The sequence below is a fragment of the Puma concolor genome, chromosome C1 (genome assembly GCF_028749965.1).
Source record: "Puma concolor isolate L17-30 chromosome C1, mPumCon1.1.hap2, whole genome shotgun sequence".
Classification (NCBI taxonomy): Eukaryota; Metazoa; Chordata; class Mammalia; order Carnivora; family Felidae; genus Puma; species Puma concolor.
In genome coordinates, this window is record NC_141674.1 from 13,859,959 (window position 1) to 13,873,594 (window position 13,636).

At 54.7% G+C, this 13,636-nt stretch overlaps 1 protein-coding gene across 6 annotated transcripts in view; it reads right to left on the minus strand.

Moving 5' to 3' along the window:
* Positions 1-255: 255 nt before the first annotated feature.
* The window catches only part of UBR4 (ubiquitin protein ligase E3 component n-recognin 4), a 134,826-nt gene continuing 121,445 nt past the window's right edge, over positions 256-13,636 (minus strand). For all 6 annotated transcript variants that reach the window (XM_086715843.1, XM_086715844.1, XM_086715845.1 and 3 more), the window contains 8 exons: positions 13,506-13,619; positions 12,425-12,567; positions 11,879-12,004; positions 10,184-10,378; positions 7,193-7,417; positions 3,394-3,484; positions 2,542-2,704; positions 256-642 (listed from right to left, as the gene is read on the minus strand). In XM_086715843.1, the coding sequence (XP_086571969.1) occupies positions 578-642; positions 2,542-2,704; positions 3,394-3,484; positions 7,193-7,417; positions 10,184-10,378; positions 11,879-12,004; positions 12,425-12,567; positions 13,506-13,619 (1,122 nt within the window). In that variant the 3' untranslated portion in view covers positions 256-577. The remainder of the gene's footprint in view (positions 643-2,541; positions 2,705-3,393; positions 3,485-7,192; positions 7,418-10,183; positions 10,379-11,878; positions 12,005-12,424; positions 12,568-13,505; positions 13,620-13,636) is intronic.

Consider the following 13,636-nt stretch of genomic DNA (forward strand, 5'->3'; position numbering starts at 1 on the left):
CTGGCTCCACGGTCTTTGGGTTCCAGCTTGTAAGGCCGAAAAACTAAGGGAGGCCGAGGGGTCTGCTTTCAGGAAGCTCAGACTCAAAGGTGCTGCCCCAGCTCATGGGCCAGGCGGACGGGCTCCATTAAGTACTGACAAGAACGGCGACGCGGATTCGTCCGTCTTCCTGCACTCATGCCAGAAAGAGCCACACGGCCAAGGACAGCGTCTGGCCAGGGACACTCGGGGTGGGTTTAAGCAGCAGGCAACACCTTCTGTTTCAGTGTGTGCTCAGTCACTCGTTTATTTGCCAAGATGTGCACACGCGAGTGCAGAGTCGGCCAGGACAGCGCGTGGCGCCTAGGTACGCACAGGCCCTTCCACGGCTTGGGTTACAGACAACTTCATAGCTAGTGCACCACACACACAAGACAGAACAGGAAGCCTAAAAACCCCAAGCCACTCCAAGACATGGGGGGGAGGAGTGGTGCCGCGCGTCCCGTGGGGGAGGGGATCGATGCACACGAGGGAAGAACACGGAGGATGGAAGGCAAGCTCGCTTCGGTCTCTGCTAACTGCAGTTTCTGTGTGATGTTCAGGGGATGGAGTTCAACAGGTCCTTTAGGAAGCTCTCAGGATCAGTGATTTCTGATAACAGACCTGGAAAACAGGGGCACGCAGGGATGGGTTAGGCGCAGGCACGCACAGCCCCCAGCCCACTGAGTCACGGCTGCCGCATCCACGCAGAGAACACCATGTGCCCCGACAAGCTCCGACACGCTGCTCCCAGGCACACTGGCGATGACGGGGAGGCAGTCACTGAGCAAGCACTCTCGTTCTGGAAGAGGAATTGGTCACGTTCTGCAACCAGGCGCCACTGTGTGTTCCAAGGCATTAAAGTGGCAGAGACCAACCCTACGACCCCCAGGGCAGAGGTTCTAACCCAGGTCCACGAACCACCGCAGGGGAGCCTCTCGTCTGCTGAAACTCTGTGCAAAGCAGAAGGGCCTTCTGGAGGGAGAGAGTCCACAGCACGAAGCATACTCTCGAAGGGGCCGGGGCCAAGGAAAAGCTAACACCAGTGCCCCCAAGGGCCACGAGGAACAGAGCATAGTACCAGGGCCCTGGGCTCAGCTGGGCTTTGTTCCAACCACTAGTCCCAGGGTCTCGAGCGAGCTGCCAAAGCTCGGGAGCTCCGTTTCTGCAACCATCAAACGGGGACAGTAACAAGTCCTACCTGGGTCACTGTAGGGATTAAATAAGGCCACGTGTGAATGTGCGAGTGCACAGAAGGGGCTCTGTGGCCCCCAAGCAGGGCGCTCAAAGTTAACAGCCGCCAAGCTGTTAAGCCCGAGTCCTGGCGACATTCACTCCCAAGTCCTCTCCCCAGCATCCGTGCTAACGGGGGAAAGGTTGGTACCAATCACCCCTTGTTGGTTTTGGAAGGTGGTTTTGCCCTTGCATCTGAGCAGGGTGTGTCTGGTATTCTGAAATTTTCTGCCAGTCTAAATGAAGTAATAAAATCATGCCGTAAAAACCTGATCCCGGCGTGAGGCTACAGAGGCTCCCTGCCCAGCAGGTCCCGCTCTCCCCTGCTTCAGGCTGGCGACGAAGCTGCAAGCTGCAGGATGGCTGGGACGCCATGAACTGAGGTGAACACCGTCCTTCCCCTGCCACCCCCTCCTCTCGTGCTCAGACCCTCCATCCCCACCAACAGCCTCTGCTCACACACTCCCCAGAGCATGGCACCGAGGACACAAATACACGGGCCACCAGCTCTCGGGCAGGAATGGCTCCTGGGAAGGCCTGTGGCTCAGGGACAACGTCGAGGCTGCAAGTTAACAAAAACGCTCAGCTGAGTGATGTCAACGTGTGACCACCAGATAGCAGGGGTAGCACTGGGCCAACAAAGGTCCATGACGGTGCTCGGCTTCTGCCGAGGCCACCGCAAAGCACAGTCAAACCGGAAGCCCCCGGTGTGAGCGTCGCTAGAGACCCCTGAGAGTGGGGCTCCCAGAGGGTGAAGACAGAGAAAAAAAAATACTAGTCGAGACTTTCTCCTGATGGTGGGATCTGGGGAGAACGTTTTCTTGACACATCAGGTCTCGATCTCAGGATCAGGCCCTGAGCTGAGATCAAGAGTTGGACGCTTAACCAACTGAATGAGCCACCAGGTGCCCCATGTTTTTCAGGTTGTTTTTTTTTTTTAGAGGCTCTACCAATTTTCCAGGTATGCCCCACTGGAAACTCGTCTAGTCTTCACAGCCTCAGTTACCCCACCTATGAAGTGGGGGTAACCACAGTTCCACCCCGAACACGTGTATCCACTGAGCAGCACAGGGCGTGGGACGCAGTAAGTCCCCACATGTCCCAGCTGCTGTTCCTGCTCCCAGTGGCCTGGTGTTTACTTATCTCTCCCAGACCGTTTGGCAGTGACCGACAGGCTGGTTCTTGCTTGTGTTCCTTCTGCCATGAAGATGGAAGCTAAGACCGGCCCCTCTAAGACAGACATGGGTTTTGCTGTAGGAGATTTTTGAGAGAGAAAATCCTGACACTGACCAGCCGCATCGAGGAACTCCGAGAAGGTCTCCACTGGCATGAACTCCTCCTGGAAGGTCTTCAGGGCTTTGTCAGCAGCTTCGTAGATGGGCATGTCGTTGTGGCGGATGTATTCCGCTAGAGAGCAGGACCAGCCTCCCTCCGTGTTGCTGGTAGGCACCTTCTACAAGAACCGACAGGAGACAGGCCCGGGGGTGGATTACTTAATGCCTCGAGTCAGTCAGGCCTTCTCGATGCCAAAAAGCAGCCCTCCCGTTTACATCCAAGTTCCCCTGGAGGACGTGTTTCGCTTCCAGGAACAACAAAGTCTCGTGTCATTCCTCCTGCAGCCCCTTTGTTATGCACCGTGTCACTTACAGGCTACAAGTCGAGACCGCTACTCCTCCCTGCGGGTGTCACATCTGCATTTCCCCAGGAAAAGGGGATCTCACCACGCTTCATTCAGATTGTACAAGGAACCATCCCCAAACCCTCTGACTCTCTCAAGGCAGAGAGCAGTGTCCCTACTGGAAGCTAGGCTGGAGTAGGTCACACTCACACAAGGCAAAGGACTTTACCCAAACGGAGGGACCAAGGGCAAACAGAGGGTGACTCAGGAGGGAAGGTCTGCCTGGGGAAGTGAGTTTGCAGCAGGCCTGAGACCAGGTGACAGGAGCGGCCTGGGCTACAAACGGACGTCGCAGGTGAAAGGGTCTAAGCGACGGTGGAAATCCTTCCGCAGGGGAGGCAGCTCGCTTCCCAGCAGAGGCCAGAGGGGGAGCAGCCGCCCCGCTGCTGCGTGGGGTCAGAGCCAGCAGCACAAAAATTTCAAACTCTTGCAGAACGCAGTCGAGCTTCCGACGGCTTCCCTACCTTAAACATGTTGTAAATGAGATCGACGAGGGCCCAAAAGAGAAGGGAAGAGCGATAAGCAGCGTAGTCCTTCACTGCCTTGTCGGTCAGCCTGGAAAAGAAAATCAAATCGCATGTCCGTGAAGATGCTGGAGGGATACACGCCAGGGTGGAGCAGAGCAAGTCAAGGATCCAGGAATCTACGCACCTCTCCACGTCAGCTACTTGCCTATCTTCTCGGGAAAAAGCAGCTGTGGGCAAGAACTTCTGAAGCCTGGACCCAGGGGTTTACTTACTATAAAATAATCCATGAAATACTCATCCTTAGGACTGACTCTCTTCCGGATCAGGGTGAATCAGAATAGGGGGAACGCCACGTGCAACGTGGCAACCAGAGGCCACTGCCATGAAGAGATGCCAGGGAGGCCCGCGCATCCCTGCTCTGTTGAGCCCCACACGACCTCTCGGACTTGCCAGGACCTCATACGTGAAGGGGAAACAGGGCTCTACCTCAGCCTTGACATTCCCGCTGGGAGCCATTTCCACAAATACAGTCAGCAGACTAAACCAGCCAAACACAGGGATTTGTTAACCACGGGCTGTGTTAAAAAAAACAAAAAAAAAAAACCAAAAAACAAAACGGCGAGCTGGTGGAAAACTGGCCCTGGGCAACAGTAACATCCAGGATGGAAGATGCAACCACCACCTCCTAAATCCTGGGCTGCCCCAGAGCCACCGCCACAGTCCCGGTCTCTGCCCAGGACCAGCTCTACCCAACCTAAGGATTCAGCACAGGATTCAAGGCCAGCAGGCTCCTGGAATAGCGGGGGCGGTCTGGGACACCATCCTCTGCCCTCTCAGCAGGCACTCCTGGCTTGAGGAGCGAGGACACTAGATCACAGTGGTAAAGCCACTATGAAACGCAGAGAGGGCAGACACCCCTCTGCTACAGGATTCAGCTTCTACCGTCCGAGATCTACAAGACGTTTTGTTTGCAAACTGCCTTCACATCTGCAGTAAATAAAAGCTAGATGAACCCTTGTCACAGAAATTCTGTCTTAAAACACAGTAGAACAAAGTCCGTAACTAAGGGAACTAAAATTGAGTATTAAAGTGTCTGTGTGTAGGTAAGAATCATAAAGTGAGACCGTCCCATATGGGCCTTAAGACAAGGAACTGTGTGGCGGGGTGGGGGGGTGAGGGGGGCTTGGGGGGCTCAGTCGGTTGAGCGTCCGACTTCGGCTCAGGTCATGATCTCACGGTCCGTGAGTTCAAGCCCCACATCGGGCTCTGTGCTGACAGCTCAGAGCCTGGAGCCTGCTTCAGATTCTGTGTCTCCCTCTCTCTCTGCCACTCCCCTGCTCATGCTCTGTCTCTCTCTGTCTCAAAAATAAATAAAAACATTTATTAAAAAAAAATTTTTTTTTTTAATAAATAAATAAAATGTCTGTGTGTAGGTAAGAATCATAAAGTGAGACCATCCCATATGGGCCTTAAAAGAAGGAACTGTATGGCGGGGCGGGGGCTGAGGGGGGCTTGGGGGGCTCAGTCAGTTGAGCAACTGACTTCGGCTCAGGTCATAATCTGGCAGTTCGTGAGTTCGAGCCCTGCGTCGGGCTCTGTACTGACAGCTCAGAGCCTGGAGCCTGCTTTGGATTCTGTGTCTCCCTCTCTCTGCCCCTTCCCCACTCTCATGTTCTGTCTCTCCAAAATGAACATACGTTAAAAAAAGAGAGAGAGAAGGAACTGTGGGGCCCGGGATGGCATCCACACGTACACCCAACAAAGGTAAATTCATTAACAAAATGAAGTCAGACAATTCTGTTTGCTACAATGTTCTTCCCGTTCCCTCCCTGCACCCCCATATCCTCCAGGGCACCCGCTGTCTCCCACCTGCCCTGCGTGCGGACTCGGCAGCCCACAGTGAGGTCTGCCGCCAGGCCCACCTGGGGGCAAGGGCGACACCCACTCGTCTGTGACTCTGCCTGCTGCCCACAGGACACCAGATAGGGCTCGGACGGAAGCCTAAGTCCCAGGCCTAACGACTTACAAGTTCCTGGCAGAGGAACCCTTCTTCCTGAATGTAAAACATGCACAAGAGGTCAACTTCTCTCGGTGCAAATTCCTAGATTTTTGTATCGGCTACTGCCTCCCACCCCATCACAGACTCAGGACAAAGCCTGCTGCTGCCAGGGACACCGCCCAACCGCCAGAACGACGCCCTCTGAGTGTCCCTCCGGCACAGTCTCTCCTCAGAGAGTGTCCCAATACGGGGCTCACGCCCGGCACCTCCCCCAGCCTGTTTCAGGGGCTCCAACTCAGGCCTCCACCCCACGCCAGACTCGGTGGCTGCTGTGCTTTGGTAAGCAGGAATCGAGCGACCTGCCCAACTTAATTACTTAAGGCTAATTAATAAAGGTGAGCAAACTGCCACAAAGAAAATGGCAAGCCGTGAGGGCAGCTCACGCTGGATTTCCCAAGTGAGCTGTGAACGGATGGGCTTTTCCCCCACTGCCTGGGACAGCAGAGAGTTCTGGTCTCCTAACTGAAAGCAAAACGGCTCCTGTGGGTTCAAATCTCACAGCTGCCACTGAGGGCCAGTGCCCAGCAGACAGCCGCCCTCACAGGGAGAGGCTGAGCCTGGCTTACGAACAACCGCTACCTTCCAGATCGAACTTCTGATTTCTAGCGGCTAGCTCAGCATGAATGCTCTGGACTCTGGGAAACGCAGGACAGTGATACGTCTGAAAGGGGGCATGGGTTAGGTGGGAACTTGAACGAGACTCACCCCCTCCTACTCTACACAGAGCAGCTAGTACTGGCAGGACTCAATAGCAGAGCTCTGACCTAGTCTCTCTGAGGGTGGAGGGGCCTTTGATTGGCAACGCGGATAAAGCAGAGCTGGTGGGGGTAACAGGTACCAGGTGCCGATCCAGGAACATGGCTGTGACCACTTGGTCTGTCATTATCAGGGGCTTGAAAGCCTGTAAATGTGGAAATGTTCCCTCGGATCCTAGCAAGGGCAGACAGACAAGAACAGATCTTCCAGAAGTGAAGATTTCCCTGGAGTGCCAGAAGCAAGCTGACACTTCTCAAGCCCAGGGGAGGCAGACACAGCACACAGGCCACCATGAGCCGAGAGAGGAGTCCCGTGGAGTCCACGCAACGTGTGGCAACCCTGTGGTCATCTCAAAGGGCTTCTTGTTTACAGCTGTTTTTCTCAAGATGCTGCCCATCTGACCCAAATCACAGCACAAGGTCATGAGAACAAAGACGCTTCCTTCCTTGAAAGATCGTTCCTTCTTTGGGACGTGTCCACACAAACAGGAGAAACAGAAGAAAGGCTCGTGGAACGTGGGGCAGACAGCACAGGAATGTGACCAGGGAGAGAGATAATGAGCTTTTCATGGTCAGAAAAGAAAATCCCCAGTGCAGCCATGCGGAAGCTTTCCCAGTTTATGGCCAGGCCAGCAAGACTGGGAAAACCCAGTCACCTGCCCTAGCTCCCTGCTGGCCCTCATCCTCCTCACCAGTAGTCTCACCCTGCGCCTGGTTGGCTGCTTCTCTGAAATCTTCCACAGACCCAAGCCTCACTCCACCTTTCCAGAGGCTGAACACGAGACCCACAGGTGGCCAAGGCACCTGCTGGCCATCGGGCCTAGACTCTTGGCACCACAAGGGACAGGGTCAATGACCGAGTCAAACGAGCAGGCCCTCACTTACCACACAAGCTGCAAAGCAGCTTTTACACACAATGGGAAATATGTAATCCAGGCACCAGGCAGCCCAGAAGACGGGACTTCCTGAGGCAGAGACTGACCTGGTGGCTCCCCCTGGAGCCACTGCCCGGGCCTGAGAGGTCACCAGCAGCCTCCGCAGGATTTCCACGCGTGTGGCTCTCCACTTCTCAGGGGGCAGGATGTGGAGGGCCAGGACCGTGAAATAGTGGGGCCCGTCCACTTCAAAGGCACTCTCCACCCACTTCTCCTTGGGCTGCTCCAGAAAGCCCTGGAGGTTCTTCTCCTCTCGGGAAGTTGCTCGGGTTCTGGAACAAAAGGGACACGATGAAACCAGGGCAGAAGCAGGGTACCAGTGGTAAGAGGAGAGGAGGTTTGGTCAACATCTCGTCTTCTTTTAAGCTTTTGAACGCTTGGATCACGAAACATGGCCACCCACTCTTAAGTAGCCCTCCTACCCCCTCCCCAAGGACTGCTTCTTCCCTTCTAAGCCCTACTTGGTGGCACTTTCCCTGCCCTCATCAACTCCTAGCTCAGCTCTGACACGATTCCAAACACCTACTGGCTCTTGAGCCCCCTGCATATGGAGGACAAGGTCACAAACACTCCACCAACAAAGTGACCGAACGACTCTGGAAGGTGACAGCTAGCACCTCCTTACCACGGTATCTGAAGCCTAGAGAAGCGAAGTGACCTTCCCTAAGCCAGTGAGTCTGTAAGTGAGGGAGCCAATGTGTGTTCAGAACCTGACTGCAACCCAGCCCATGTTCTCGCTTGCCCCACGTAGTTCCCAGAGCTAGGCTGTTTGCATTGGCTCCCGTGTTGCACCCTCCGTATCTCATGGTTTCCTTACGTGTCTGTGTTCCTCCTTCATTCGAACAGCACTGCTTCCTGTTCTCTCTCCTGCCTAAACTGTGGGCACATGGTCCTGAACTTTACTACCAGGCACTGCTCTGGGAGCCCGAATGGACCATCTCACCTAATCCTGACAACGGCCCTAGGACACAGGTACCGGATCCACACCTATTTCACAGAAGAGGACACAACAGAGAAGACAGCTACCTTGCCCACAATCGCATGCTGGGGAGTGGAAGAATGAGGCTTTGAACCCTGGCAGTCTGGCTACCAAGCTGGCCCCCCACGTTCTTGATCCACGCAAAGGCCCTTGCCCAGCACCACAGAGCTTCGGTGAGCGGCACAGAGACCCCAATGGAGGCCTTCCTGACCGCATATCCCTGACCCTATCACCTGGGTGGTGCTCTCATGCCAAGAGCACCTACCGCCCTGTCTTTATCCCAAGGTTGGGGGGGGGGGGGGAGGGGGTGCAGAGGAGAACAAAACACAACCCCAAAAGCCGTGACAGTCCAAGCCAGCAGGCCTACAGACGGCACCGGCAAATGCCGGACTGTGGGAAAGCAGAAGGGGGCCGTGTGCAAGGACACCTTGCTTCCTTCTGCTGAGAATGGACAAGGATGGCACAGATGGATGTACTCGACTGGACTTTCCAGAACTGGGAGTCAGAAGCTTTCTGCCACCGTAGGACCTGCCCCACTCTGCTCTGGCTCACAGCATGACCTACTTGCCTGTATACACAAACGTGACCAGGCTCATGCCAAGGTGAAGCGACCAGCTGGGGGAGCAGTCTATGGCTGTGCAACAGCGCCTGTGCGTGAAGCTTCCACGTGAGGCTCTAACTGACCAAGACACATCCATGACACAGCCAACACCCTCCCCGATCAAGGGGGTCGAGCCTGAGTTACCAGTACGTGGCCCCTGAGAAATGCAGGACACCTGTGGTCACTGGCTCTTAGGCTGGGCGAGTCACGCTGCCTCTCTGGGCGCCGCGCACCCCGCACCCCGCCGGAGAGCGGGGCAGTCCGCTCTGCCGCACAGCTGCCAAGAGACAGGTCTCCGCAGAGCCAACGGCTCTGTCAAAGGCCGAACAAACACCGGCAGTTAGCACTGCTGGGGCCTGCAGAGATCTGGAGAGTGAGAACATCTGTGCCGTCGATGATGTGGGTGTCTGAGAGTCTCAGCAGTTTAGCAGAGGATGTCACGCCCTGACAGAGACCTGCCCGTGCATCTTGTTAACGATGAGGCCTGCGCTCTGGAGCTCAGCCTTCTATCTCACCGGGAAATGGGAGGGAAGGAGAAAACAACATTGGTGAAGACAGAAGGCCAGAAAGGACAAGAGACAGACTGTCCTGTTGCCTAACCCAGACTGCAGCTGCCTTAGGCGGATCGTACCCAGTCTTTCAACAGCTGGCCAGTTCCCTGCCCGAAGCAGGTAGGAGACTCTTGTTGGAAAACAGGGCCTAAAAGCACAAAACTGTTCAAACCAGGAGCCAAAGTTTACTAAACCTTCTAACTGGCTTTTAACATCTGGGCTGGTATGAACGAATGCTATTTGCTACCCTAACTGCTTCTTTAAAATTACACTTTTAGCTATCAGTCTAACTGCTCCGTGATGTACACACAGATAAAAATACAAACCCACTCTCCTCCTGGTTATCAGCCAACTTTTCCAATCTTCGACACTTCCTACCCTCAATGTGCCAGAAGCACTGCTCACCGGGGGAGAAACCAGGATCCAAGTCCAGTCTTCCATTTATGAAAACGGTCTTTGGTTCTGCCGCAGCCCCCAGTTATGAAACCTTCCCCTGTAACACCCTGTGTCCCCTTGACAGTGACTATGTGCGGTTCTGATCCATGGCCTCCCCACCCAAGAGCACCGAGTCTTATGGGTAGTGGAGGCAACATCGTAGTAGAAGCTAAGGAGGTTCTCTGGTGGGCTGGCCTCTCCCAGTTCCTGGTTCCCCTCTGGGCGGAGCGTCAGTCCAAGGACATAGCCTTCAACTGCCCACGCGGGGAAGACGGAATCGTTCTGGAAAGGAAGTCACCTTATTCTGTGTGACTCCGGAAAGCCGCAGAACACGCGTGCTTCGGTAAAGGCTACCTGAGGCCAGCCATCTGCCCTGGAACTAACTCGGGCAGACAGAGAAAAGTTGACACCTTGCTGGGCAGAGGGGCACGGGGCGGGCCGGCCAGACGCCCATGGGGAGCGAGATACTGACGTGTTCAGGACGTAAAGCACAGTGTGGACGATGTAGGGGATCAGGTGGATGTTGCTCTCCCGGCCGCCCCCGCCGGTGTCCGCGCTGAACGACTGCTCCATGGCAAAGCGCAGGAAGAGCAGCTTCATGTCATGGATGTTGAGCTGGTACGTGGGCTCCCGCTGGCCCGTACACTCCTGGAGGTAAGTGTTGTGCCTGCGGGGAAGCAGAATGAACGCTGTGAGCAAAGCGAGCTCCCCAGGGAAAGCCCAGTTTGGAAGGGAGAGCCCCCTCGGCACAGCCCGGCCCGATGGCTGCAAAGGTCACATAAGCAGATTGAGGAACGAAGGGGACGGCTGAGGACATGAACTGTGGCCCGTAGGAAGACCGGAGCAGATGACAACTCCTTTTCTGCTATGACTGAATGTGATGCCCTCCAAGCTTTGAGAAGACCTCGCTAGTTCTGGGGGCCCTATTTCCTGAGAGACAAATGTCACAGAACGTATCACAGCCAAACCTAGCACACTTTAGAAGAAGAAACGTGGAAAGTATTCATTCTTACAAGGTGATCTATTCATAAGAATTTTTTCTTTAACCTCCAAATGAAAAGTATTTTTCTATATTTTTTTAATGTTTACTTTCGAGAGAGAGAGAGAGAGACAGAGCATGAGCAGGATAGGAGGAGAGAGAGAGGGAAACATGGCATCCGAAGCAGACTCCAGGCTCTGAGCTGTCAGCATAGAGCCCAATGCGGGGCTCGAACCCACGAACTGTGAGATCACGACCTGAGCTGAAGTCGTACGCTTAACCAACTGAGCCACCCAGGCACCCCGTATTTTTCTATTTTAAGAAACGTGTATTTCAGAGAGAGCTTGCACGCGTACGCAAGTGCAGGAGGGGCAGAGGGAGATGGAGAGAGAATCCCAAGCAGGCTCCATGGCATGGAGCCCAATGCAGGGCTCAATCCCATGAACCATGAACCATGAGATGATGACCTGAGCTGCAATCAAGAGTCGGATGCTCAACCTACTGAGCCACCCAGGTGCCCCTGAAAGATATTTTTCTATGTCAATACGTGCTACTATCAGCCTGGGCTCTATGTGACCTCAGGTATTTACTCAACCTCTCTGCCTCAAATTCCTCAACCAGAGAATGCGTGTAAGAGCACGTGGTAGGCATTTTAATATGCTGCCCATCCTGATTACTGCCAGGTACCTTTCCATCCCCCAGCTTTACAATAGGACTCGGGGTGGGGCATCACTCCACCAAGCAGCAGCAAGAGCGAGGACCTCCTCAAAGCCTTAGTGACTCTAGTCTGGATTTTAGGACAAGGGAGGCTTGAAAGGAGCCCGATAATCCCCCTGGACTGAGCTATTTTCATTATTTAAATCTCAGAGGCACACACTGCAGAAGACAAATAGGGGAAATTTTGGCTTTAAGGACAAAGTCAGGGTGGTGTGTCTTATGCCCTGAGATCAACAAGGGAGAAGAGGTAGCAACTAACTAGAAATTCCATGTGGTGCACCAGATGCTGAGGGTGCCGGTTTCTTGCAGCCGAGTTCCTCCCTGTTCCAGATAGCTTCCCTGCCAGCACTGAAAGGAAGGGACCAGGGTTCTCAACGACAGTCACAGGCCTTCGGGCCAAGCTGATCACTGATTTTCCCCCATCTCCTGGGAACCCTGTCTTCCGTACCATTCACACTGCTCAACACTCACCTTGCCAAGCAGGTGGCAAAAGCTGATTCAGGGACGTGGGGCCCCCAGACAGGAAGGAGACCATTGCACTTAGTGTTGGCGTTCTGAAGGGCTGCGCTTTCCCACTCTTCCCGGCCACGAGCCAGCCTGGATTGGGAGAAGAGCAGGGACAAGTGACCACTGGAACTGATTTGGCAACCAGGCACCTGGGCACGTGGGGGCGGAGCAGAGTTTGCTAACACTAGGGAAAGAAGTTAGCCCATGCACCTGACTCCAGAGAGAATTAGCCCTTTGTGTCATAATATGGTAAATGCCAGCTTCGCTGCTTCCGGGAAGCAAGGTTGCTTTCTCCAGCCTTAGGCCAAATGCCAAATGGATTTCTTAATTACACGGCACAAATGGCTCTTGGCCTGTGTGGTTTGACGTCAGACACCCTAATCCCCGGAGATGAAAACTTCAGGGTCGGCACCCTCCCCGCTCCCGGCACAGGGCCTTGGGCAAGGTGTCCACTGCTCTGAAGGGACACAGGCCTGGCTGAGGAGCCACTCTGCAGGAGCTAGGGCCTACCTGACGGCAGCCAGGTGGCAGTCGTAGTGCACGATGTTGAAGTGGGACACGGTGCTGTAGCCCTGCTGTTTCCGGGGCTTATTCTCCATCTCTTCCAAGGCTACCCGCTTGGTGAAGGTATAGATGCCCAGGACTTTTGTGGGCTGCAAAGACACCATGAAAAGGAGGAGCGGTGAGGCGAAGTCCAAGGCAGGCTCTGGGAGGAGGCGAAGCCGAAGAGAGGGGAGCCGAGGACCTCCCCTCCCAGGAAGGAATGCACTCAAGGAGGGGGGATGGTCAGCACCTTGGTCTCTCGGCTAAGCACTCGGCTGGGCACAGTCCCAGTGAGATGAGAAATGTGGGGAACGACCAAAATAAAGCAGATGCCGTGCAGACGGAAAGGCTAACACAGAAGCCTAAACTGACATCCTTCCCTTTTTGCTTCATTTATCTCAAAAGGAAGAATAAAGTGCCTTCCTGCTAAGTCCCCTGCTTTATAAAACTTATCAAGCAGTTCCCAGCAGCCTGTGCCACAGCAGGACCTACAAGGCTTGTGGCCCTTCAGTGGCGTGGACGCTCAGCAGGACACTCAAGCTGGAGGGGAAGAGGACGCCGTGTAGGCCTTTAGGGGAACAAGCAGGTCCCATGCTGTCCTGTTCCTGTCCGTCGTAAATCTAGTTGGATAGAGGTCCTGAGCTCCTCCCCAGGTATCCTGCTTAAAAGCAGCACGATGTGCTTTTAAAAGCCCCAGGTCTGGAGTCAGAGAAGCATGGGCTACAGTTTTGGCTCTGCCACGTGACCCTTGTTTTGCTTTGTTTTGTAGGTTTAAAAACAGAATTACCCGTTTACATAAAGCTCTGGGCACAAGGACTGGCACATAGAAAGAATCCAACGGGTGGTGATGCTGGGGGCGGGGGGGGGGGGTGGCAGTGATGATGAAGCCTCGTGTTCAGATCAGTCTGCCTTCCTCCCTTTAGAGAGGCAGCTGGCCCCGAGACACGCCTCAACCTCGGCCCATCTAAGAACAAAAAGGCCGGCGGGAGAAGGACGCCACGGGAGCAAGGGGCCAGGCTGCGCACCCAGCCCAGGGCGAGCGCTATACCTGGAACTTGTACCCCTCCCTGCAGATGCAGCACGTGAGACCCGGCTCCTCAATTAGCTCCTCCATCTGCTTCAGGAGCGCCGTCTTGGTCACGACCTGGCCCTTCTCGTTTGTCTGTAGGGGAAACCCAA